Here is a 24,785-nt window from a genome sequence, read left to right on the forward strand (position 1 = left end):
GCCTTCCCGGTTAGGCGGATGATGCTGATCACGTGACCTCTTCAACCTCCAAGCTTGTCAGTCTGGAATGTCTTGGAAATACAACTTAACCTTACATTCTCAGAGCTATACGGCAATCATACAACATCTGAACTCAATGGGTCTACTCGGCGAAGTCCATGGTATCAACTCAATGCGTTGTAAACTGCAATTGTCGTAGGAAGCCGTGTTACTTGTCGAAGGCCTCCTGCGAGGGAATGAGGCTAAGCAAAGCCTCGACCGTTCTGAATGGGCAAAGACCTCAAGGAGGTCCATAAGCCAATTCAATAGCTCTCAGCTCCTGACATTTATCAATGACAATGCTTTCATCAACGTTTTGTCCCTGCTTCTGTTGTTCATGGTTGATTGACTGACAGCTATGTTTTGGCCAAGTCGCTTGTTTTGCATACAGCTCACTGTGTTAGTAGCCACAGTTCATGGATCATCAAACGATGAGTGTGACTGCTATCTCACTAATGGCACCAACTCTGCATATTACTCACGACATAGTTTCTATGACTACCGAAACCTTGGGGACTATGCGGGAGTTCCCAGTCCTGTCCAAAATGCTTCCAGAAAAGCAGGTGTAACAAGCGACTATTTCAACAGCGACACTTGGGATGACAGCTGGAGCATTCAAGACTGGAGCAATCGCGGGAAAGGCGTCAGTCTCTCAGGCGATGCAACTGTCCTAATGATCAACTCCCCCAACAACGTCTACATTGAAAAGAATGACGACAAAGACGCAGCCTCGGATACGTTCCTCACCATGCGAACCATGCGGCTGCCCGGTTTCCAGAGCGCTGCAGAGTTCGAGTCTGTGTCGACATATCACTACGTCTCAGTACGGATGCTCGCCCGTGCCACCGGCAGCGCGGGTGCATGCATGGCTATCTTCACGTACCTTGGGGGTGAAGAGCTAGCTGCTGTACAAGAAGCTGATATCGAGATCATGACGCGTGATCCCAAGAACCGGGTCCAGTACACAAATCAGCCTTCTTTCACAGAGGATGGCGACGATATCCCCAAAGCTACTCGTAACGGCACGCTGCCCAAGGGTGTTGAGTGGGATGATTGGGTTGTGCACCGATTGGACTGGACGCCCAAACGCTCTACCTGGTATGCTAATGGTCAAGAAGTTGCCAGTATAGAATTCCAGACACCGAAGGACCCGGCACAGATCATTCTCAACGCTTGGAGCGACGGTGGTTCGTGGAGCGGGAATATGAGCCTCAATGGTGCAGCATATATGCATATCCAGTGGATCGACATAGTGTATAATGTTACAAAAGACAACGAGGAAAAGAGAGGTTTCGATGGTCGCAGGTTGGAGAGCGATGCTGAACAAGACGGTGGGCTGGTACGTCGAGATGATAGTAAGGGCGCATGTAAGGTCGTCTGTAGCATCGATGAGGCGGATAAGGCTGGAGAGACCAATATACTTCCGAAGAGTGCGGCGTCTCACATGCTGGATATGCGATACTGGACAAGGATGATTGTGTTTGGAATCATGCTTTTGGCGTATATATAAAGCGGTAAAGCGTTGGAGCATATTTCTAGGTTTATATAAGTGTATGTCGAATCGTTTTACATGATTGAGCTCATGAAGGACATAACGTTCAGACCGGGCAGCACTGATCTAAAGGCCAGGTATTTAGTATTCAAAGTAGAATATCCCCATGTAATCTTCCTTAGTTCGTCCTGTCTGACTTACCTCTGCCCTTAAAGACGATGGCTTCAATACTAACAATAGGGGTTCCAGAACATCGCCGTCTTCTTCCGCAATTTCCCAGCCTTCCCCCTTTGCTCACACTCTCGTCAAACAAACTCACACTATCGTCGATCATCTAAAGTTACAAGTCCCACTGATTATCCCGCATCCGTTCCGACCCGCCTCCGACTTCAGATCACAGGCCTCGCCCCAGTGTCAACTAACTAGGGACTAAAGCAGCGAAGCCATTAATAACACTTACATAACGCATAAGAAGCCTCGTGGCTATTCGGCACTACGCCAAGATTCACCTTGACTTGCTTAACCTTGTCCTCTTGTCACCTTGTCCCACATCGTGTGGCATCTTCCCCAGTCCAAGTCTTGCTTGGTTCCTTGTTGGCTCCAATCCCCTTTGTCTATGATCGTGCATTTCTGGGGTAATGTTAGTGACTAGAGGTTCAGCCGCTGTCCCACTCGGTGAGATCGACGAGGGACAATGATCAAGAGTTATTGGAGAGCGATACATGTTGCAAAAGATGGTATTCACTGCGTGCTTCGTTACGCAATTGCTATGTTCAAGTCTCATGTCCCGTTATAACCAACTATTGCATGATTTGATATCTCAAAAATAAACACCGCTTTCAACAGATCCTTTGTCTGATCATATAACTTTTAGAAATCCTCAAACATTGAGTCCTCAGTCAAACCAAATCCCGACATCGTAATATAATACTAGTTTTCTTTTTTCCAGTGTCCTTTCTGCGCCACTGTCCCATCACTTGTTTTAAGCCGACAGGTATATCTCGCTCTTGAAATGATTTGTCGTTAAAAGTTGTGAGAAGCGATAATTAGGTGCTTTTGTATATAGTACTGCTAGAGCTGTTCAACACGGCATAATCTTTATGCTAAAGTGTTCTGTCTTTGCTTGTAGTCGTCAAGTCCTTCGACATGCCTTGCCATCAGGATGCTACCATAGCCCTACTCATCCCCAGCGCGATATTACATGGAGAATGGGTATGACTATAGGCCTCGCTGTGGTGAGCCTGTTGCTCAAGTCTGTTGCGGTGGGATATATCTATCGCACATCCCGCAGAAGAATCAACAAGTCAATCGCGTCGAAATTGCCTTTCAATCAAGTGCGACCGTTAAGTGTTTTTATCTTCATGAAGCATGCCAATGGTGCGCGAAGGTTTATGTTAAGGAGTGGTTTCTCAACCCCCCAGACTCTCGACCATGGGTTTCAAGACTTGAGCGAGAGCTGACGGAAGTATGGAGTCTCCCGTGATAGCAGCTCTTCAGGCATCTGTCGATGAATGGACCCTCTAGGTGACCAATTCCAGAGGTTTGTTCGAGCTCCAAGTTCACCTCATGTTGGCTTGTTCGAACTGAAACTGCTGCCCGTTGGGAAATGCCATGCTAGCACTCAATCCAAAAGGGTCCCAATCCAGGCCATTCTGGTCTAAAAGCTGGGTCATTGATGGGTATTGCGAGTGCGTGGTTTGTGGCTGTTGGACGGGTTCATGAGATGGCGTCATCTGGTGTCCAGGTCCGCTAGAGGCAGGCGACATCATCATAGGCTGCTGGTTCTCTCCATTGTAGCCTGAGGGGTATCCTCCATGACCAGCTGGTGTTTCGATTTCAGGCTCGTCAATCATGCCATCTTGTTCATATTCTTGCTCTACATGAATGATTAGGATGTGTTGTCGATGAAATGACACGAGAAAACTTACCAAGTTGTTCAATATGGTTCTGGAAGGCAGGGGTAGGGTAGTAAGAAGCTCCGGATCCTGTTTGACCTCCCCGTCCACCATTCTGCATCATCGATGATCGAGGGGCCTGTGTGTTCTGAGGCATCTGTTGCTGTTGCTGCTGGGGCATCTGCTGGCGCGACATGCTAGTCATCGAACCTCTCATCGACATGTTATCCGAGGCGGCAGGAGAGAAGGCGGAGCCAGTGTTGCTCGGCGAGTTGGAATGAGACGATGGTGTAGGTCGATTTTTGGGTGAGGTAGCATTCGAATGAGGTTGCAGCGGGGGTGGCAGTACTGGCACAGGCTCAGCCTTGGGGGCGATGTTCGAGTTTGATCGTCGAGACTGGTGGTGTCGGTTCATTATCGCACGCTGGATAGGAGGAGGCTGAACGAGGTTCTGAGGCATATGGGTTGGTCCCAAGTTAGGACTACCCGTCTTGGCGCGAAGCTCAGCCTGGACATCGATTCCCTTTTCGAGAAGAATACGCTCGAGAAGCGAGTTCTTGTATCGAAGCATCAGACACTCATCGGCGGCAGTGCGGTGAGCCGCCTGGAGGTTGTGGAGGTTGGACTCATGGACGCGGATGGTCTCTTCGAGTTGCTTTATGTATTCAGTTCGGCGTTCACGAAAAGCAGCTTGAGCCTGTCGGTTCCTCTGCTTTCGCTCTTCGGAAGTCGCATAGATCTTTTCATGTTCTGTTAGTCACTGTTCAAGGGCGGGTGTGTATGTGCGTCATGTTGTCTTGGAGAGAGACACATGGGTAAGACCCGAGGTGAGAGCGGGGAAGCTGTGCTGAGGTATTGTCTTGATCTATCCCAATCCCATCGTGTTGTTTGACAATAAGCTATCCTCATAGATAGATGGAAAACAGTGTGTAGTGTGTATATGGTGTAAGTAAGAGGAAAACAAGACAAGACTTACAGGTTTGCGGCCGCCCTTCCTCTTGGGCTGCTGAGGCTCTTGGGTGGCATTGGCAGCAGAGGTTATCGCAGGGTGATGATCGCCCTCAGGGCTGGAGCCAACGAGAGAGTCGGTCTCTTCCCGAGAATGACCGTTTAGGCCGTTGAGGTGATTGTTGTTGTTTTGGTGTTGCGCAGGATCCGCCTTATCGATTGACATCTTGTCTGCCATTACCCAGACCGGGCTACTAGACGATTTGCCGCGCAGCGGCAAACGCCCCAGAGACGCAAAACGGGAATTCTGTTACGTGACGAGGTGGAACGTCAAGACGACGACGGGCGCAAAGAATCGAGACAGGCAAGTGTGCGCCCGTTGGGTTTTTGCTTTGCGGTTGCGGGCGTAGGGGGAGCGGGCGCAAGAGATAGGAAATGCAGCCCGGATTGGGGGTCGTACGGGGGTCAACAGCGTACTGGAGTGTGAAAAGGGCCCTTATCAGACGCAGAAACGCAGACAAAATCAAAAACGCTTGGCTATCAAAGATAGTACTGGCTGAGTGACAATGATACGCGCTGCGTCTAACAAGCGCCTATCAGTTGTAAGTCGCAGGTAAGGGTCTTTGAAAAACGTAAGAAATTCTACCAAGAGATAAAAGACGGGCTGTAATTCGCGTCGAGTTCTTGGGGGGGACAGTTGCGATAACAGAGAAGGGGATCACTCAGGCCGCAAGGGAATACGGTTTTATGTAATGTAAATTAAGAGGAGGGGGCAGCCTAGGAAACTCCTTCTTTTCTCTGTCGACTCGAGGGCCTTAGCCCTTGGGCCAATCAAAGACTCGTATTCGAGGCATGAGAGTGGGCTTCCAAGGCCCATAAGTGGAGCAAGGAGGCATCCACTAAAAAAACCAGTCCATCTCAATCTTCACCTTAAATTCTTCAGCATGGCCCCTTCAATCCATCCATCCATTGGTTTCGACATGGACATCCATCGTCAAAGCATGGGGAGTGCACGGTCCCACCGTGATCTCTTTTTAAACATTTCACATGAGGGATAAATCGTGAAGCGTTCAATCAATCGCCAACAGCACACGCAGCGTCACTCGCAAGGGGCGAGTGAGAGTCTACCGTAGCAGACCAGACCAGACCAGCCCACTCGCACTCCGACAAGACGCTGCAGCCATGCATGCCCTGGCACTTTCACATCCCACTCAACCTTGGAACTAACTCTCCCAGCCCATCCTCTTTACGGTCGAGCTGAACCCAGGAAGGAAAAGACCAACCTGGGCCTGGTGTGAGACAGTGGGATGCCAGAGATACGCTCCCTGATAAGCATACAAATGGTCTTTTCGATGCTCGAGATTTGCAGATATACAAAACCATCAGCCCCCTCGACTATCATCATCAACAAAGCTTTGTTCGTTTTTCGCTCATGTGTCGTGTGGCCGCCGGCTGAATGTTCGCTCGGCCGCCGGGTCACTCTCTCTGGCTGAACTGATCGGCAGCTGTAACATCGGAGCCCCCGCTTTCGCTCCAGCCCTCTCACCGGAAACGCTTCAGTCACTGGGCGGTTGTCAAGAGAGCAGCAAGGGCGGCTTTCGGTTTTCCTTAGTGGTGTTCAACGGTTCGCGGTGCGCCTTGGTGGCGGAGGGCATGTGCCAGAATGCGTTTCTCGTCTTTTTTGACAGACAGCCCCGAATCTGGCACCCATTTCATTGACCCAATCATTGATCTGTTATCCCGTGATGGTTGTTGAAATTTTCAGCATTTGTTGCAATCTCTTACAGATGCCCTTGTCGATGGAATTTGAAGAACCTGAGCTAGAGCTCACAGTGAGGTCCCGTCATGCCAGCATCTGGTCCGTCATTTCGCTCTGTGCGGTCGATCATCCTGTCATGCTTAATTACACCGTTTGTTTTGGCTGTGACCCTGGCAGTTCTAGAAAACTCAGGGAACGACTATGACCCATCATTCTGGCGCTATCTCTCAGCAGGGATCTGTTTATCTTCAACCCCCGCTGTGCACCCCAACCTTTCTGGCTATCATTCGCATCTGATTGATAGAGGCTGCATTGAAGCCTTCAGCTCTTGTGGTCATCTGGTTCAATGTTGAACAGTTGCGGCGCCGCTGCATTCATACAAACTTGAGTTCGGCCCCCGTAAGACCGATAATCGGCCCCTACACAATCACATCTGGCCTACCTAGGTACGCCGCCAGGTCACTCAGACTGCTAAAGCACCAGGTGGAGCTGTCAGCGGCATGAATGTCCAATAGTCTACGTATTTTGCTTAGCGTCTTTCCTCGAGACATCTTGATCCTGGCTTCTAGAGGTCCTCCGAATCCTCCGAACCGAGTAAATTATCCACAGCCTATCCCTGCCGCATCATGTGTTCCAACTACACGAAGCTCCAAAAAGGATTTACGCATCTGGCTCTTATTTATACTGTTTGAATAGCAGTGTAGCAAGTGATTGACGTAGCACTCTATTCTGAGAGACAAAGTTGAGAGACGATGAAGTCAACTCAGTGCAGGCCTTTTTGGTCTATTTTAGCCTGAGCAACGGTCAAAAGGAATACCACGATATCTAAAAGTTGCTCCACGCCTGATACTGTGTACTGGCACTGGGAGATTCTTACAGCGTGCAACAAAGTCCTTCAAACCTTGTGAGATAAGCGAAACAAGTTGTCTGTTGCATATCAATCTGATATGCAGTTGCTCATCATTTCCAAAGACAACTGGCAAACTACGTTAGCGCATGGTATGACGGCATATCCCAACATCCTGGCATAAAACCTTAGCACAAAGTTTGCCAGCCAGGAACGGAAACGCTTCTTCAGAACTGATGAGTTTTATTATGTATGCCATTGTGTTAAAACAGACTTTGAGAATACCGTTTCATCAAACCCAATACGTCCCAACGCCTCGATGGAACCTTGTGTCGAAGGTTCTGGCCTCTCCACAGGGTTGACATGCTGAGGCCATATCATCACGAGCAAGATCTGACCATGTGTCACCGGCCATCAGCGACCAACAATCCTGTTCATGCTCAAATGCTTGCTACGATGCATCCCATCGGCGTTTACACATGTGCCATGAGTCGCAACCATGGATAACCATCCCAGTCCGTTGTCTTTTAGGAACGGACGTGCATACGTAGCCCCCAGGCCTTGTTGTATGAGGTGGTTTAGTGGTGGAGCCTCACATGATGGAAAGAAACCTTTGGGTTCCATGTCATTTTCCAGAAACGAATCCATGTGTGGTGAAAACTCTGCTCAGTCCATGGTTCATTTCCTGTTGGTCCATGGCTTGCGGCCTGTTTGACTTTGATCGGAGCCACAGATCTTAAGTCCCCTTTTGGTAGGCGATAATTGCTAGTTCTGATGGTGGATTCACAAGGCAAAATTACGATTCCTGCTACCCCGGATCATCCATCCACCTTTTGTGGAATTCGTGACGAATTGTCAATTTCATCTTGTCTTTTGACGGTGAGAGAGCTCATCAAATCTCAACTTCAGAAGAAGTTGAAGCTCTAAGCTGTCAACTTGTCTCTATAGTCCTCACAGTGTTGATGCTCTGACATGGCATCAGTGAACGCAATATCAACCGATAACTGTCAATGAAGACTCTCAAAGGTTGAGAGCACGTACATACCATACAATCACTTAAATGGTTGTCAAGCACGCCCTGTCGATTCTGATGGCTTGGTTTCAATGGCACACACGATGCAACCCTGTCTGCCTGTCTTGATCAATGAGAGTCAGAGAGGCTCTGCCAAGTAAGGTCGAAGACGACGGTTCGTCTCGCTTGACCTAGCGAACCCGCTTGACCTGCATCTCCCGAACTGCGCCGGTCTCCTGTCGTAACTTTGTTGGGCCTTAGCTTCCGCCCTTGGGCAACAACTTGAGGGTCTTCTCGGTGACGTTGTTCTCATGTTGATGAGCTTCAAGATCGGCATTTTGTCAGAGAAGATCACAATGCTACTCGATCAAGAAGGTAAATATGATTCAGCATTGTCCTTGGTGACAAATCGTTTGGGCTGTGTAAGAGAGAGTTCTCAGGTTATGTTCCTCAGACATTCCTCGCATTAACATGATCTCCACGGCCCTTGGCAATCCCTAGCCAAGCCACGCAACATCGGTTGAATCTGCCGAAACTCTCCTTCACCTTCCTCACCGAGCGAGAAAAACACTTTCGCCTCAGCTGACTCTCACTCGGTTGACTAGGCTTCGCCGGGATTGTCGGGTCGCGCCATGGTGCCCAGGCGGGCTGTTCTCTTCGAGACATGGGGTGTTGCTTCTGGAAATTTTCTAGCGCGGCTCGGGTTGCAGCCACTGTGAGATCCGAACAGGAACATCACCCCATGAAACGTGAAAGTGATGTGAGTCGATTTGGTCTCGATTTCACGTCGATCACACATGTGTGAGCAGCTGAGACAGGGCGGAGCAAGTGGTAGAATCCCCAGGAAGAGGAGTAAGGATAAGTCCTGTTAGGGAAGTATACGGGCACGAGATCGAGGAGGACGTATTCGGGGATGGGCTTTTGTTGAGTGAAACCTTTCGACTATCATCTTACGCTTCTCCACGCTTTCTTTCGGCATCTCTCTCCTTGAGCCTGTCAAAATCTCGTGACAAAATATTAACTTTCATAAGCGAAGACTTCAACATGAGACTGTTGGGAAGCTCTCGTGACAGGCACCAGATCTCGGTGGCATGATAGCCGATTTGGGTATTACTTGCATGCCATGGGTAACGGATGAGAGCCGGTAGATCATATTATGGGCATATTGGAGCCGGCATAGGCATTGGTCTATCATGGGATATGCTTTCGACAAATTCAATGGTGTGCTGATGGCATTGTGAAGTATCCCGTCATGGGTGTAGAGTTTTGTGAAACTCATGCCTGAGCAGCAACATTGGCATCAGTCTTGAGCGAAGTACAGTCTTGAGTATTCTATTGACTTCATTTTGCCTTTGCAGGTATCTTTTGTTAGCAGACTTGCTTATGCTTATGATTTATAATGGCATGTTGTCTTCGTTGATCCATTGACTGTCGATGTTCTGTGCCTTGGCCTCGTGATACATGTAACAACGTGATTCTCGGTTACCATAGTAGTAGTTTATGACTGGTTAGGCGCGTGGTAAATACCGAAAGTCTGAGTGTTGAATGCAGACCTCCGCGTTGGCAATTCGTGATGTTGTTCAATGGGTGTATTTAACACTGCGAAGGTTTAGAGTTTCAACCATATTTCTACATTATGAGTTAAGGTTAGTCTCAGTAACACAAGCCAAATATTGATATTGTAGCAAGAGAGTCAGACATGGTAAAGGGACCTTTAAGACATGTATTGTCATTGAGACATGTCTTCAGTTCGATAAACTTCAACTTGTAAACCTGATGTGATGAGCCACAGGGTAAGCGATGACGATGTACAGTGCCAGGCCGATATTTGGTGCAAAATACTGTGACTGACACTGTGCATGGATACCCGTTGTTATGGAGCTTGGACCATGTAAACAAACCGCAAGCCCCCACCACTCACAACGTTGGAATTCACGCGCCATCTGGATCGAGAGAGATTTGACATCATACCAGAGACCCCCAAAGACATCACCCACGAGGATCACGACCCTTAATTATTGAAATTACCAGCTCAGTACTTGCATAACTTGGAGTCTTAACCACATTCTTATCACACGCAATGTCTCCTCCGCGCCGTCGCTCGGCCCGGTTGGCCTCTGGTACTACCCCTAAGGTGAGCTCCGTGATGGTATCAGGCAATTTTCAAGACAAGCATCCTGACAGTTATGACAGAAACCTGCAACATCCAACTTGACTTCTGTCGTTGAAGATGCCGAGTCGCCTGAACGACTTCCCCAGCTGAAGAGTCACAGCAAAGCGAAAGGCAAAAACAATGCCGCTCCATCTTCACCAGCGCCTGCGCCTTCGACGCCAGCGTCATCGGCCATGAAGCCTCCCCATGAAGAAATGCACCCAAGCAAAGCTCATCACAATATGGGGGAACCCGCCTCCGCCATGAGGCTGGGCTTCACAGATATCAAGGACACCAGCCGACCTGGCGTTCCGCCTGACACACCGTCCAAGATTGGGGCTCCTGCTTCCGATTTCACGTTCCGATTTACGCGCGACACTACCGATTCCACCCTCAGCGGTGATGCGCAACGTCTTATGGAGGAGCTCCGCGGACAGGCTGCCAAGATCAAGGCTGATATGATCGCAAAGCGTGATGCAGAGAGTGCTGAAGAAGATGCTCTTGGCCGCAAGATTGCTAAACCCAAGGGCAAGACAAGTCGTTATAGCGCGGCGCATATGGCGGAGTTCAAGAAGATGGACTCTATCGAGAACCATGCGTCTGCTTGGAGAGCTCAAAACGGGCGCTTCCAGCCTGTTGTTCGGTCACTGAAGCGCACACCTTCAAAGGCTAACCTGGAAACGACACCAACTTCTTCTCCTGACAAGTCTGGTCTGAAGCGATCGCCCTCGAAGGCCGAACTAGATGTTCCTACGCCATCAACGCCCCGCATTACACAGAGCCTGAAGCGCAAGTCGTCGCGTACTAACCTTGAGGAATACCAACAATCGCCTTCGCCCAAGAAGTCCACTATGCCTCCGTCCAACATCCCTACTGCCATTCCCGCATCCTCCAAGAAGGCACAGTTGTTCCCTAATGTACACCAACGTGTTCCTTCGAAGAGACTCAAGCAGCGAATGGAGGATGACGCGACAACAAATCGACCTCCATCACGCGATGACTCCTCGATTCCTCGACCCAAGTCTAGTGGAAGTGGGTCAACCAAGTTGCCTGCCTCAAGCTTAAGTCTGGCACGGCTCATGAGCCCTACGAAGGCGTCTCTTGCTCACACAGGCAAACCAACCATTTCTCTCATCAAGTCTCCTTCCAAGTTCGACCTGAAGAGTGGTCTGCCAAAATCCACCAGTACTTCTCACCTCATGCCTGGCAAGCCGACCACGCCTAGATCTCGAGTCATTAGCCCGGGCCGCTTCGATAGAGTCAAGTCGATTTTGCGCGGAAACCGAACACCTTCTGGCAATGTTCAAACTGCGATCCCACAGCCCATGGTCTCCCAGACACCTGCTCCATCTAAGGCCGATAAGGACAAGGCTTTGCCTCCTCTTCCGTTGACTACTCCTCGACGAAAGGTAACAAAGCACGTCGCTTTCACCCCAGAGGTCACGCGCATTGCATTTGAGCAAAACTCACCTTCCCCACAGAAGTCTTGTCTCAAGACTCAGTCAACACGAACTTTGGCGGACGAGCAGTTTCAAGGCATTGATGGAACACTTGCGAAGGCGGATTCTGGTGATGTTGTATACCCTGATCTCAGTGGCTTTAGACCCCTGCCCGAGCCTCCCAGCAAACAGAAGGATAATGCACCTGCATCTGTCCCCGGCAAGTTCACATTCCGCAGTGATCATACGATCGAGTTTGGCGACGTTCCTGTGCTAGGCTTTGGAGCTTCCCCTGGCCAGTCGAGTGTTCGCCAAGTCCGACAGTCACTTAAGCCTAATGCGAAGATGCCCGGTAGCTTCCCTGGTCCTACTTCCCCGATTGGCCTCAACAAGGAGAACAAGGAACCTGGCTCGGCCAAGATTCTGGTTGGAGCGCCTCATGGCATGTCCAACAAAAAGCGACACCGAACCAGTTGGGACGAGGAAGAAGAGGAGCAGAAGAGTGCCGAGCGTGCAGCCAAGAAGCGTAAGGCTGAGCACGTCCCTGAAGGTGAAGCCCTTCTTGCTCCTCGTCTTGTTGGCGGCACCCCCAGCGCAAAGAAGGTCCGGTTTGGTAGTGCGACTCCGCGTACCCCTGCTTCTGCCAGCCCTACCAAGAAGCGCGCAGTTCTCAGCTTGAGCCGGCTTAACATGCTTGCTCGTCCTAAGAATCGAGCTTAGGTTTCCACACGGTTGGAATCCACCGAAGTGCAGCTATAGCTGCGAATTTTTGAAAATTGAATGTATAATACGACCTTATGTGTCTGTCGTATTCTGGAGATTGTCACGACAGATGTTATAGAGTCACTGTTATTTGCTTCGTCCTGTAGCATGTTGGTCACTCGATTCTGCTGACACCCAGAGCTTGACATAAGAAGCTAATGATGAAGCGTACTTTGATTAAGCCGGAGTTTCGAGATTGTTTTTACCTGGCTTTTTATGTTGACAAAGTCAATGACATGCTGTTTTTACCACACAAGACAAAGGATTTGGGTCACTCAAGGATTAGGGGTTTACGGGGCGTTATGGCAAAATGCATCAGGTTCTGAGATTAAAATTCAGATGAGATAGTTCATCATTGTATTTGATTGTATAGGGTTGTGTATAAACTTCACACATATCTCTCCCTCTCCCTAGGACTCCTTTGTTTCGTACCTACTGTCTGATATGTTGCGCTCTTCTTCCCTGACATGACCTGCACTTTCCTTAATCTGATGTGTTACGGTTTTGCTGCGGGTAGAGTCTCCCACTCTCATATCCATACCTGATATTTAACATCCGATCCTAACTATGACACTCCTTCAGAACGCGATCTGGAGATCACCAAACTATAGCCTTGGTCTTCGGTTGCTCGCTCGTACATTCTTTTATCACAATACCTAACATATTATCGAACGCATTTCTTTCCCTTTATGCTTCTACAATGCCAAACCATAGTCAAACCAACATATTCACCTGCACGTTCTGCTTCCACGTCTTTCAAGGTCCCCCTCAAATCATCGGTCGTACCGGACGTCTAGCATGTACAACATGTCACGCAGCGCTCCTCGACCTAGCCATCTGCTGGGTTTGCGGAGAGCTCATATACCGAGGGGATGAATGTGTCAGTTTCGGTTGGTGTTTCTGGCATCGAGCGTATTACGGATGTCTACTCTACGGGAGCAGATCCATTCATCAGGGGGTTTCAGTACACGATCTCTTTCAAGAGAGCGGAGCAGAAGATCGAGTAAAGGAAAGATGTGGAGGGAGAGAGGTGACTGAGGTACCGCTTTGTGCAGCTTGTGTCGTGGAAATCGAGGTTGATGGTGTTAAGGAGGATAATGTTGTGAAAAGGGGGCTGAGGAGAGTTGAGAAAGTGGATGGAGGTTTGACCAGGAAGAGATGGGAGGCCAAAAACAGCGAGAAAAACTTGAAGGTAAGTTGTAAGTTTCGCCTCTGTGATTCTTTCTAATATTCATGTGCATCAGTTCTCCTCTAGCCAACAGAGAACCCACAAGAACGAATATGGTGTTGAGGCCGAGGACCTCACAGTTAACAAGGTCTCAACCGACTTCAAGGACAACTCCGAATCGGTTATATGGGTCGACATATTTGATCCCATCAATGGTCCTTCTTTTAAACCAAGCCCCCTGAAGCCTATACCGCTGTTCATGCAACGACCACCGAGTCCTACTATCCACGAGCGCCAGCGCAGGTCAACTGCTGCCGAAACATACCTTCAGCCTTCTCACGATCTGAGAAAACAGCATTCTGCTCCTTGTTCAGTCTGTCCCTCGGAATCGCCTGTGAGAAGTCGATCATCAGACCATCGTACTCCACGCCAACCATCACCAACTCTACCTAAAACCCCACCCTCTTCGCCGTCTCGCAGTCGCAACACTCAGAAAATTCCAGAGCACGACTACCTCGACATGATTGACCGGTCTGAAGTGCAGCACAAACAAGCTGTTAGCTGGGTCAGCGTAGAGCCCTTGAAACGACCATCGTCTCGACTCGCTCCGTCACGTCGCGCAGAGGCCAATGGTTCAGAGACAGAGTCATCGGCATACAGAACGCCTCCAGAATATCCAGATCAGGTACTGCGGACGCCATATCCGCTTCCTTTGTCAAACGTCAAGACGGCTAGCCCCTTGCACGCGCAGCTCACGTCGCACTCGCAACGAACTGTGCATGCTACTCCACAATCATCAGAGTATCTTGATCGTTACCAGCCCGCGACGACGAGATCGACACAGAACCAGGAGGCGAGAAGATTGAGAAGAATAGATGCAAGCGTGACTGAGGAGGGCCTTGCGAAGATGAAGCCGGGACAATCTGAGGGTGGAGAATGGGGAGGCAAGGTTGGGTCTGAGTTGAGACGGTTCTTTACAGGACGATAGAGGATTGTTACACGGCAGTATGTGTAAAAGAAGAAGGACCCTATTCACATGCGAATTATGTATCAAGTTTTTAAGAGAAGTTTGTTTACTACATTCGTTCCGTGCTTAAGTATAACAGCGGAATTGGACTAGCAGAGCAGTATGAAGCTATACGGGATGAACCTCTGAGCTTGGTGAACGCCAAGATGGAGAGGATTACAGTTTCGGCAAACCAATGAAATGGCTGAATTATTATGATCAACAGGACAAAGCCCGAGACGGATGATGTACGTAACTATGAGAGCATTCACATCGGTTCGGCACCGGAAGCGGACGGCCGAGGCACGGAGCCAAGCGAGATCTTGCCGGGCGCCATCAACAAACTGTTAGAGGATAAGGGAGCTTTGGTATTCAATTGAGCTTGAGATTGATAGCATGAGCGTTGAATTGAGGAGATTGAACTTTCTGTGATAAATTCAACAATGACTGGCTCTGGTTAGGAACGTGATCACATTGACTTTGAGGAGGGGAATGGAGGTTTCCACCAGCCAAAGACGCCCAGTCGTAGCTAAGCCCAAGCTCTGGCGGGGTAATTGAATGGTAGAGGCAAGTGAGTTAAGCCTCAGAAGCAATACTGAACTCTGCTTGAATTAGATCCTCACCCATTGGGTATATAACAGCATCGTTACTGAGTAATTGAGTCAATTCAATGGCTGGTAATCACGAGCATAGATATACATAGCATCCATAGATCTGTAATCCTATATTGGCAGTATCATTCTCATCAAGAGGCTTGGAGCTCAACCGCGGGGTTAATTGGCCTGTGCTAGCTCTGAAGATCCAATCCAGTTGTCGAAAGTACCCCATTCTCATGCCCTAAGACCTCGAAAAATTCCACTCACAAAATTCAAATTTAATTGCGACAAATCGTTAAGCGAGAACAAGGTTTCTAGCGCTTTGGCGTGTGCGTCAGAGTTCCCTCAGCGTCCCACCTGACGACCAGTAATAACAGCTGCGTCAGGGCATGTTGTGCGCTGTACTTGGAGAGTTGTCAGTACCGTAGTTAGATCAGGTAAAATACAAGAGGCAGACGGAGCGGGAGTGGGAAAAAAAGAGGCTGGTCCAATTAATTGTATTAGTGAATTTGTTACCAGTAACATTAGACTATGATTTGGTCTTGATCGTGGGCACCATTAGGTCTCGAAAAAAAAAAAAGGTCGAGGGTCACACCACACCAATAGAAGCCAAAAAAATACTTACAGTACCTTACGAGACTCCCTCTCTCTCGACTCGACTCAGCCAAACCTGACTGAGCCCTCCACTCCAACAATCCAATACTCGCTTCGACCCCCCCTCTGCTGGCTGGAGTCTCTACGTACGTACACAACCAAACCCAAACCCAAACAAAACCACCAAAAGCTCTTCCTCTTACAAGGTCATGCGACCGTAGACCACTCTTCGTCGCCCTCAAGATTTGAATTACGCCCCGGACGGAAGGCGATAAGCCCAAGGCGACGACCAAAGATGTCGGTTGTCACAAAGGTACGAATTAAACATCTCCTCTATTGTTCTCTTCTCTATTCTATGCAGTGTACCCCCTGCGATCTCGACTCGAGTTTTGATTTGGGGCGCTGGATTGGGTTGGCAATTTTGCATCATAACGCCTTTGATCGAACTCTCTTGTATGAGAACGTTCGTTCTCGATGGCTTCAGCAGTCGCATTTGCTCCTGCTCCTGCTCGCCTGCTCTACGCCTCTGCTGTTTCTTGTCGCATCGCCCATCCTCTCGCCCATGATCCAAAATAAGCCCCTCATTCCCGTCACTCGTCATCGTCCATCAGGTTGTTTGCCCTAACCTAACGCGACGGCCTGTCCCCTCATACTAAAACACCACAAATACGATACCGCAATAGCCAAATAACCATACAATCATGCTAACGCTCTGTCCAGAACCCTTTTGCCTACCTCGGTACGATTCCTCCTCTCCCCGCTTTCCCCGCGAGAAAGAAAAATCCAAGTCTTGCTTCATCGACTCCGATGCCCAATGCCCAACCCAATTACGATCACTCGTACTGACATGTCGACTCCCCCACAGGCAACGACAGTGACGGCGAGGAGAAGCCCGTCGTTCCTGTCAAGACCGTTGACAAGAACACTGCTCGTACTACTAAGCGTAATGTCGAGCCCCAGGCTCCCGTGAGGGCCGGTGGTGCTGGCGGTAACCGCCGTGGTCCCGGTGGTAACGAGGGTGGTGAGTTTTAAGCACCGGAAATTGAGTTGATAGTCAAAATACTGACTCGGAATAGCTTTCCGGGATCGTGGTGCTGGCAGCAACCGAAACCAGAACCGATCCACTGAGGAGGCTCCTCGTGATGGTCCCCGAGGCGGTGCCGGTGCTCGTGTCCGTGGTGGTGAGTAGCCCGAGAATCTTGGTCATGGCGAACAAATGCTGATAATCTGTAGGACGTGGCGCTAGACACGCCCGTGAGCGCGATGACCGACACCCTTCCAAGTTCGGCGGCCACGGGTATGCTTGACTGAATCTCCTAGTCTTGTCCGACATACTGACAGAATATAGTGGCTCTGACAAGCAGGCTGCCCAATCCTGGGGTGCTAACGAAGGCACTGCTGAGCTTAAGGACGAGCAGGCCGGTGAAGCTATCGCTAAGGACGAGCAAAAGGATGCCGTTGCTGAGGACGCTGCCGCCGAAGCTGCCGCCGCCGAGGAGGAGGCCGAGAAGCAGGTCTCTTACGAGGAATATCTCGCCCAGCAGGCTGAGAAGAAGGCCGCTCTCGACTCCGGTCTCAAGGTCCGTGAGGCCAACGAGGGCAGCAAGCTCGACAAGAAGTGGGCCAACGCCAAGCCCCTCGAGAACGAGGAGGAGGAGTACTTCGCCCCTACCGGCGGCAAGGCCCAGCGCCAGCGCGAGCGCAAGGTCAAGCAAACCATTGACTTCGACCCTCGCTTCGTCGAGCCTGAGCGCACCCGAGGTGGTGCTCGCGGAGGCCGAGGCGGCCGTGGTGGTCGTGGCGGAGAGCGTGGTGGTGACCGTGGCCGTGGAGGTAACCGCGGCGGTCGCGGCGGTGCTCCTCAGGGATCTGCTAAGGGCAATGCTGCTATTAACACCAGCGACCAGTCTGCTTTCCCCAGCCTCGGCGGCAACTAGATTGCCTAAGCCCGCGCGCCTCGCACAAGAGAGCGCCCCAAAAATCCCCTGCTTGCACCCTCTCACGGCATAGGCAAACACGGGTCAACGTCATGCATGTCCCACGCCCTCCCCCTTTTTCCTTTTTTCCCTCAACTCGTCACGATTATAAGAAGGGGGTGGAAAGGATGCCATATTCGTTGTTCTTCGACAGGTTGAAATGAAAAAAATAAGTTGACCATTGGTTTTTGTGTCTGGCTGGATGGTCTGCGTCCAACGGGCAAAGTGCTGCGTGATATAGGGAGGATTTGAGCTCAGATCTCACTAGCTCTGCTGCACCCAGAATTATTTCTGTCCTCTAGGTCTTCTCGAAGGTTTTCCGTACAAAATTCATTTGAAATGCTCTTATATCTTTGTTGTCTGATTGTGATACGCCTTAAGATGAATGCACTAGGGTTGCAACCAATAGGCAACCTCAACGCCTTTCCTCTAAAACATAATATTTACACAAGTCTGCAATCCTTTATAGACATACTCTACTCAGCCGTGATTGTGCATTGCTCGATTTGCTTGTAGTTGTTGCTGTCCTTAAGTCAACATTACTCACCCCCCTTATCTACATCTGAAACTGGCATAACTTTTGTAGCGCAAACGAGCATAAAGAACTCTCTGAGCTTGTTCAATTCTTTGTTCTTACCGTAAGAGATGCTCACTATGCAAGCTCACAAGCCAATAAAAGGACGTAGACGGAATCTGATATGTCACATAGCACCCGTCAGGGGTATGGGCAAATATCATATTGTGAACGACCAGCACTTGACGTTCTAACAAAAGGATGAGTCTGCTTCTCTAATGGAGAACATGTAGACTGTTTGCAGCTTGAGATACTGTTCTTTCCGATGACCGACGTCGTGCGGTGAAGTCATCCCTCGAACCACCATCCAAATCAACCTTGCGAAGCGCCTTTAAGCAAGAACTGCACCCAGCTTATACCTCGAACACTCTCCTATGTTCTCTAGAGCTGGAAGAAGTAGCCTCTGTTCAGTGACAGCCACTGCGTGCTCGCACTCGCAGCTCTTAGTCAGCTGGGCTAGAGCGACCTTGACTTGAGGCGTAACTCGCTCAATTTTCGGTCTTTGAAGCTCGTTTAAGCTCCAATAAGCTTCATGAACTGACCTAGGTCTCGATTATACGAGTTAAAATAACAAAATGTGCTTGATTCTACATCTTGATGGCCCCTTTGGCCTCAACGTCGTTGAACGGGCTCTTTCTTGTCTAAGCCCCTTTCCCATCAACCAGGTCATTTAGGAAGTATTGAACTGTTTTAGAGCAAGTGAACAGAACAAGATGGTTGTTCAGTAGCTATCGGAGGCGCTGCTCGATAATTTGAATATAAAAGGCCCGTCCCTAGTTTTGGAGTGTCTCCCTTCACTTTTCCTCTCCACTCACTTCAGAGCCAAACAACCTCTTGAGAATACTTCAGTAAACCTGTAACGATACCAAAACAACTTCAGAAGTATCCTTTATCAACATTCTACGCTCGGAGCACTACCTTCACGCAGTAAGAACCAAATCACCACAAACCGCCACTATGAAGTCTTACTAACCTATCAACCCTGACGACCAGGAGAGCGATGAGGACAATATCTTTAAGGAGCACCTTGAGCTTTTTTGCAGAAATATGGAGTATCACACCGACAACTTCAAAACCGCCTGTAGGGATGCCCGTGATGAGCTCCTAGATAAGCTCCACCACAAGTTCAAGGAGCTCCGGGAGTCCTTGCGTCATCATATTAAACGTCGAGGTTAGGTCAACATCTCCCTTGACTTCGATCCGTAAGTTTGGTCATAGCACTGACGAGCAGGGAGACGAGACATCATGGTGAGACCGAAGAACACTTGTGTAGGTATTAGAAATCTGGGTTAAGAATCCAGGGGGTGGACATATTTGACAACTTTCAGCACTGGTATCTGGTACGGTCAAGGATAGCAGTCCCAATAAATTTGTATACGCCTCATATCAATGTTTCTTCTTTAAGTAAGTGATGTTTTGCTATGATAATAACACTAGACCGGTGTCCCCTGTAAGATCTAATGAAAGGGGAGAAGAACGCTTTTCATCTATTTCGTATCTAGTTGCAAGAAGACAAAGACGCTACAATATTTTACACCCGATGTGAAAATGTGTGCGAAGCATCCATTCCAAGAGAGAATGCCAGCAAAACAGCGTTAAAAATGGCCATCATGTAGAAAGGCGCCCCGTTGGAGAGTTTGTCAAAGAGAAAGCCCCCTAGCTTAGTAAGTAGCAAGATGGCAAAGCCACCATACAAAGAATAAACGCCTGCAATAGAGCCTTTAAGGCGGATACGAGAGACTGACTCTTGGTCCGTCGTAATGCTGATGAGAGGTCGGCTCTCATCGTTGGCTGATTCGTACTCCTCTGGCTGGAGCAGGCTTTCGGGGCGGGCGGTTCGAGGCAGCTCAACTGCGAGAACTCCACGGCCAAGAGAACCAAGACTGCAAACGATAGCGCCGATCTGGCTGATACCAAGAAGTGAAACAATAAAGAAGATTGCGGGACTACCGCCTCGGCCGTCTACGTCCTTGATTTCAGGACTGGAGAGTTGCGGAAGGGCGATGTAGCCTACGATACCAAAAACGGTCGAGACGACGATGGGGTAGTTGATGCGACCAGTTCGACTGGCAAGGTATCCGAAGATAGGAGCGCAAATGAGGCCCATGAGTTGCGCCACACCAGTAAGGATGGAAGACAGGACGTATGCAGCTCTGCACTCCTCCTTGAGTTCGGGCGACGAATCGTGAGGCGAGCCTTTGCAGAAACCGTTGCTGATGTAAAACGTGTTGACGTACAAAGGGATGAAGAGTGAGATAGCAACGCTTGAAGCTCGAGCAACAAAACCGCCAACATAGCCAAGTCCGATTCGTGAATCAACGAAGCCAAGGAAGACTGAGTCTTTCATGAGGTGGAGATACGGCGCAAGCTTCTATATCTTGTTAGTGGGAGATCAACCAAAATCGAATTGTGTTTGACTTACACGTCGCTCACGGCCGTTTCCATCACTCGATTCGTCATCGTTCTTCAGTCCGAAGAGCATTCTCCAACCCTTACCCTCCTCACCTTTGATGTTGCGCAGACCGATCGCAACAAAGATAGACACGGCCAATGCGACAGCCGCAACAACGTAGAAGCTATACGATACCGCTTCAGCAGGGGTAGTGCCTTTATTCTCGCCAAATCGCGCTGGGAGTGGGAGGAACAGCGTCAGTGCGACAAGCGCACCGCATCCAGTAAACAGTCCAACGAATCCCGCTAGTTTGGATGGTCTTCCTGCCGCAGTATCGGCGGTATCCGTTGTGCTCGGCTCAGAAATAGACTGTGTGTATCGTTCCTGGGTGATTGTCGCTTCGGATTCGACAGAGAAGGCAATACTGCTTCGGGCTGTCGCATTCTGGAGAGCTTTAATTCTAGCTTGAGCTTCATCCTCCTCGTTATTGCTATCGTCCGTCAAAGATGGGAGTATCGCAGTTACCATTGTGGCCCTTCCAAAGTTAGCAATGCTCGTTCATGTAAGCTATACTCTGTCTCAACTCACGCTGCAGATGCGCCGATTGCGAATAACACGCGAGCCAGCAACAATTGGGGATACACAGTCTTCGCCTGCACAAACAGAGCCAGCGAGACACCAATTATCGCGTATCCAATGACAGCAACCCATCTAACACCCAGACGATCCGACACAAGACCCCATCCTGGACAAGCGACAAGCGCAACGAGCTCATCGACGAAGCCAAGAGTTCCCACGACATCGCCAACGCCCTCCTTCTGCCCAATCAGGTCGGTAATAACAAAAGAAACAGAGCTGTTCAAAAATACAAGAAAGGAGATCGAGAAGAGCGATATGCCGAGAAGGTACGTCAGTGCCTGTAGAGGCGTCGTCGACGGCGCAAATGGTAGATATCGCAACATGGCGGGGTTCTTTCGGGAGGATTGTTGTTTGGAAAAGAGGAGGGATATCACATTGCAGACACAAAATAAACTGGTATTTGGGCACGCGGAATGTTGACGTAGTGGTTCTAAGCGCGGTGGATGGATGTGATGAAATGGATGCCAGAGCTGGGCTGCCCAAACAATGTGCTAAACAATAAGGGCGGATGACCGGGGAGCTACCTAATTCCAGTTGAAGCTCGGATATCGAATGACGGGGCCATTACATAATCTTCACACATCATGTAGTCTAGGTATGCACCCGATATCGCACTCGGAGAAAAGAGCATCATAAGATGTTGATTGATTCTGTCTTGGAACACCAAGTTTGTAGCTGATGCTGAAAAGTGAGTCTCGATATCGCGTGGCGTTGAAGTTGCTAAACCATAATCACGATTCGCTAAGATCAAGCTAGCTCCATGTGTCATGTCTCCATGTGTAAGTCAAGTTCACCATATAAATAAACATAAACATCCATATGTCTAGCGGCTTTTCACCCCAACCTATAAGCTTCCGTCTACGACTGCCTTCATAATCGGCTCCATGCTGCATTCCAGTGATACAAGATACAAGATACCCATACTCCATGCCTGTGCCCAAACTCCATTAGCCCATTATCTTGCGGGTCCCGTTTTACCAGGCCCAGAGCACCTTGTGGTGAAGAGTCCTGGCACCTAGCCTCTCGAATTCGAAAGGCGTAATCCATGAGTCGTTGGTCGACAGCTTAGCAAACACACTGGCACCCTTCCAGGTGACCACTTGTTCGTCCATATCTCTCGCACTTCGACTCACGAGGATTCGATCGCTCAGTTCGGGCCGTCGGGCCTTGATCTTCTCCTCTAGGACAACCGTGAAGTGAGGGATCTTGGCGCCACCACCAATGACCATGATACTTCCAAGTAAGTCTCGAAGCTTCTTCTCATCGCCCTTAGCGGCGTTCTGAATACTTGTGAGAATTGCAATGTCCAGAGGAGCGACCGGTAGCACGGCGTCTCGTTCAGCGGCCATGGATTTGGCGGTTCGGGTAGCAGCATCGACAAACATGCCTGCTGGTGGTTGTGTTTGTCCAGGATTAGGAGTGCCTCCAGCACGAGAACCATTGGGCGCTGGGCTACCTCCGTTTACGCCCTCCCTATCCCTACCGAAGACATATGGAAGCGGCGTATTTGCGCCCTCCGGTGCAGGAGATCCGGCATGAGAACCCATGGGAGTTCCGTTAGTCATACCCTCCTTTGCTCCAAGGAAGTTGAATTGTTTGTTCTCCTTGATAGGCGTTGAGATATCGGGCTGTGTCAGCGTGAATCCATTGGCATTGGATGTTATTGACGGCTGGACGAGTGCTAGAATCGCTAATTGGGCGGCAGATGTGGGATCGTCTGGAATATCAACATCGTAGGCGTTGTAAGATCTCTCAACCAGCTTACGCCGTCCCCTTAACTTGGTGCTGTTGTCGAAGATGGCTGGGTCATACACTCCCATCGGAGCCAGAATGACCTCATCGTATGTCTTGAAAGCGTATTTCCGTGTTGGTTGGTTAGGAGCCCGGACATGGAAGTTGAAGAGTTGGACAGAGATATCCGCTTGCGACATGGTGCAGTGCTTAATTTTCAGCTCTTCAGCAAGAAGGAAATCGTATCGTCGTCGCAGGTTCATGTCCTGGTAAGGAAAGTTGTCGTAAAGCATCATTTTGAGGAATGTATCCGTGATATCGTAGCCTCCGTATTTCAGGTTGATCCTTGAATCCTCGATGACAAGACCGTCTTCCACACAGGTAACGGCTGTCTTCTGAGCTCCCACATCGACAACACAGGCTTGTGTGTATCCGGCACCAAAAGTTGCTGCCATCCCTTCCTGGACGAAACACACCCTAGAGAATTCGAACCAGGTCATGCACGATCGCAGGACTTGCTCCACGTATTTCTTGTCGTACAAGTCGGGAATGACAAAAACGCAGCTGTACTGTTGCCATTCGCTGTTTGTCTTGAGTCCAAGTTCTTGCCTCAATGCCTTATCGAGTAATGTTTCAAAATCATCATACATATGCTCCTGACTTGTATACCCATCTTCGTTCCACTGTCCATGTTGTATAGGCCACCAAAGTTTGAATTTGGGATTCGAGTCGTCGGGAACACGCTCCGCTTGGTGTCCAATAAAGCACGAAGCTAATGAGTCGGGGTCATCAAGCGTTTCGATATCAGTCCATTCGATCTCAAGGGGGTCGTTGTGCTTCTGGATAACTTCGGGTTCTGTACGGCGGTTGAAAGTCTGAACAAGTTCCTTCGAGTTGGGCAAGACTTTGCGCTTATTGGCTCGCATCTCGACCTTGAGGTCATTGCACATCTTGTTGTATTTCTTTGACCACTCTTCGCCGTACTGTTGGTCGGGGGTCTTGGCCTCGAACTGTCGTCGTGGTAGGGCCTCGTACATCTCGGATTCGGTCTGGGGAAACTTGGTCGCTAGTGTCATCGGAATTGCCTTGGGGAGGGCGTCGCTCGCAAAGCCTATTCGAAGATTTTGACTGCCGGGGTGGATCACAATGACCCTTGAGGGATCCAGGCCAGCCGAAGGTGTTGTAGCACCATCTTCATCAGGAAGATCTGCGACAGGAAGTGGTAGCTCCCCATTGGCATTCTTGGATAGAGCGCGATCTCGGTCTCGAGCACTCTGTACTAGTCGATCTCGGGTGGCATCGCTCTGGAGGCGGAGGGCGAGGATTTGGTCATCGCGCTTCATGTAATCACTAACGAAGCATCAGCACAAACGCCACTTATTAGAAAGGGTCATCGCACGTATAATAGTTTTTCTGATTAATCGGGGTGACATCAGGCCATGTCGTCAGCTTCATGCCATTGTCAGTTCTCTCAAGACCTAAGGCAATCTGTCAGTACATGTGTCTAGAGCGACGGCTGAGTCGCTATCGACAAGTGGTAATGAAACATACCTTCCCGCAGGAGGACTCTTTCGCTGACTTTTCCAACCATATTGATGGATTGGCCTTGACCTTTCTAATGTTGCGGTGGGAATAGCGCTGAGCAAGCTCACATCGATAGCGAGTTGGTTGAAGAAGCTTCCAGCGCGCGCTCAACAAGCTCTCAAAAACACCAGGAGCGCATTCATGGCCTGAATCGCAGCAGCAAAATAGGTTTAGCGCAAA

The 24,785-nt window shown here is 49.6% G+C and overlaps 7 protein-coding genes across 9 annotated transcripts; 4 read left to right on the plus strand and 3 right to left on the minus strand.

Annotated features, from left to right (window-relative positions):
- The first annotated feature begins 98 nt into the window (after window positions 1-98).
- Window positions 99-1,709, plus strand: FOIG_05512 (uncharacterized protein). Its single transcript, XM_031204133.1, has one exon. The coding sequence runs from the start codon at window positions 398-400 to the stop codon at window positions 1,547-1,549; it is 1,152 nt and encodes a 383-aa protein (XP_031065962.1). The 5' UTR covers window positions 99-397; the 3' UTR covers window positions 1,550-1,709.
- On the minus strand, window positions 1,641-9,705 carry FOIG_05513 (uncharacterized protein). Of its 2 annotated transcripts, XM_031204135.1 has the most exons (4): window positions 4,403-5,443; window positions 3,460-4,165; window positions 1,992-3,407; window positions 1,641-1,933 (listed from the first exon to the last, which is right to left on the minus strand). In XM_031204135.1, exons 1-3 carry the CDS (start codon window positions 4,610-4,612, stop codon window positions 3,091-3,093), a joined length of 1,233 nt encoding a protein of 410 aa, XP_031065964.1. In that variant the 5' UTR covers window positions 4,613-5,443; the 3' UTR covers window positions 1,641-1,933; window positions 1,992-3,090. The 2 variants fall into 2 exon arrangements, with proteins under 2 accessions (XP_031065964.1, XP_031065963.1); XM_031204134.1 differs by having other exon boundaries at window positions 1,641-3,407; window positions 4,403-9,705.
- A 367-nt stretch (window positions 9,706-10,072) lies between these two features.
- FOIG_05514 (uncharacterized protein) lies at window positions 10,073-12,303 on the plus strand (the record flags this gene model as incomplete). The annotated part of the gene is made up of 2 exons (XM_031204136.1): window positions 10,073-10,126; window positions 10,186-12,303. The coding sequence occupies 2 exons, from the start codon at window positions 10,073-10,075 to the stop codon at window positions 12,301-12,303; spliced, it is 2,172 nt and encodes a 723-aa protein (XP_031065965.1).
- Window positions 12,304-13,045: 742 nt separating this feature from the next.
- Window positions 13,046-14,853, plus strand: FOIG_05515 (uncharacterized protein; the record flags this gene model as incomplete). Its single annotated transcript, XM_031204137.1, has 2 exons — window positions 13,046-13,537; window positions 13,590-14,853. The coding sequence occupies 2 exons, from the start codon at window positions 13,046-13,048 to the stop codon at window positions 14,499-14,501; spliced, it is 1,404 nt and encodes a 467-aa protein (XP_031065966.1). The 3' UTR covers window positions 14,502-14,853.
- A 618-nt stretch (window positions 14,854-15,471) lies between these two features.
- On the plus strand, window positions 15,472-18,196 carry FOIG_05516 (uncharacterized protein). 2 transcript variants are annotated; one of them, XM_031204139.1, is made up of 7 exons: window positions 15,472-15,855; window positions 15,931-16,022; window positions 16,430-16,448; window positions 16,575-16,730; window positions 16,786-16,890; window positions 16,943-17,006; window positions 17,058-18,196. In XM_031204139.1, the coding sequence occupies exons 2-7, from the start codon at window positions 16,005-16,007 to the stop codon at window positions 17,644-17,646; spliced, it is 951 nt and encodes a 316-aa protein (XP_031065968.1). In that variant the 5' UTR covers window positions 15,472-15,855; window positions 15,931-16,004; the 3' UTR covers window positions 17,647-18,196. The 2 variants fall into 2 exon arrangements, with proteins under 2 accessions (XP_031065968.1, XP_031065967.1); XM_031204138.1 differs by having other exon boundaries at window positions 15,472-16,022.
- Window positions 18,197-19,507: 1,311 nt separating this feature from the next.
- FOIG_05517 (uncharacterized protein) lies at window positions 19,508-21,828 on the minus strand. The gene is made up of 3 exons (XM_031204140.1): window positions 21,240-21,828; window positions 20,682-21,186; window positions 19,508-20,630 (listed from the first exon to the last, which is right to left on the minus strand). The coding sequence occupies exons 1-3, from the start codon at window positions 21,611-21,613 to the stop codon at window positions 19,791-19,793; spliced, it is 1,719 nt and encodes a 572-aa protein (XP_031065969.1). The 5' UTR covers window positions 21,614-21,828; the 3' UTR covers window positions 19,508-19,790.
- Window positions 21,829-21,888: 60 nt separating this feature from the next.
- On the minus strand, window positions 21,889-24,726 carry FOIG_05518 (uncharacterized protein). The gene is made up of 3 exons (XM_031204141.1): window positions 24,573-24,726; window positions 24,421-24,499; window positions 21,889-24,371 (listed from the first exon to the last, which is right to left on the minus strand). Exons 1-3 carry the CDS (start codon window positions 24,610-24,612, stop codon window positions 22,265-22,267), a joined length of 2,226 nt encoding a protein of 741 aa, XP_031065970.1. The 5' UTR covers window positions 24,613-24,726; the 3' UTR covers window positions 21,889-22,264.
- Window positions 24,727-24,785: the final 59 nt, after the last annotated feature.

The sequence above is a fragment of the Fusarium odoratissimum genome (assembly GCF_000260195.1).
Source record: "Fusarium odoratissimum NRRL 54006 unplaced genomic scaffold supercont1.7, whole genome shotgun sequence".
Classification (NCBI taxonomy): Eukaryota; Fungi; Ascomycota; class Sordariomycetes; order Hypocreales; family Nectriaceae; genus Fusarium; species Fusarium odoratissimum.

Coding starts and splice junctions, on each gene's coding strand:
- FOIG_05512 (XM_031204133.1), top strand. CDS start 398: ATGTTTTGGCCAAGTCGCTTGTTTTGCATACAGCTCACTGTGTTAGTA.
- FOIG_05513 (XM_031204134.1), bottom strand. CDS start 4,612: ATGGCAGACAAGATGTCAATCGATAAGGCGGATCCTGCGCAACACCAA. Junction 4,166..4,402: donor GGAAGGGCGGCCGCAAACCT/GTAAGTCTTGTC, acceptor GAACATGAAAAG/ATCTATGCGACTTCCGAAGA. Junction 3,408..3,459: donor GAACCATATTGAACAACTTG/GTAAGTTTTCTC, acceptor TCATTCATGTAG/AGCAAGAATATGAACAAGAT.
- FOIG_05516 (XM_031204138.1), top strand. Junction 16,891..16,942: donor CGGTGCTCGTGTCCGTGGTG/GTGAGTAGCCCG, acceptor GATAATCTGTAG/GACGTGGCGCTAGACACGCC. Junction 17,007..17,057: donor TCCAAGTTCGGCGGCCACGG/GTATGCTTGACT, acceptor GACAGAATATAG/TGGCTCTGACAAGCAGGCTG.
- FOIG_05517 (XM_031204140.1), bottom strand. CDS start 21,613: ATGTTGCGATATCTACCATTTGCGCCGTCGACGACGCCTCTACAGGCA. Junction 21,187..21,239: donor GCAATCGGCGCATCTGCAGC/GTGAGTTGAGAC, acceptor TAACTTTGGAAG/GGCCACAATGGTAACTGCGA. Junction 20,631..20,681: donor GAAACGGCCGTGAGCGACGT/GTAAGTCAAACA, acceptor AACAAGATATAG/AAGCTTGCGCCGTATCTCCA.
- FOIG_05518 (XM_031204141.1), bottom strand. CDS start 24,612: ATGGTTGGAAAAGTCAGCGAAAGAGTCCTCCTGCGGGAAG. Junction 24,500..24,572: donor AAGAGTCCTCCTGCGGGAAG/GTATGTTTCATT, acceptor AGATTGCCTTAG/GTCTTGAGAGAACTGACAAT. Junction 24,372..24,420: donor AATCAGAAAAACTATTATAC/GTGCGATGACCC, acceptor ATGCTTCGTTAG/TGATTACATGAAGCGCGATG.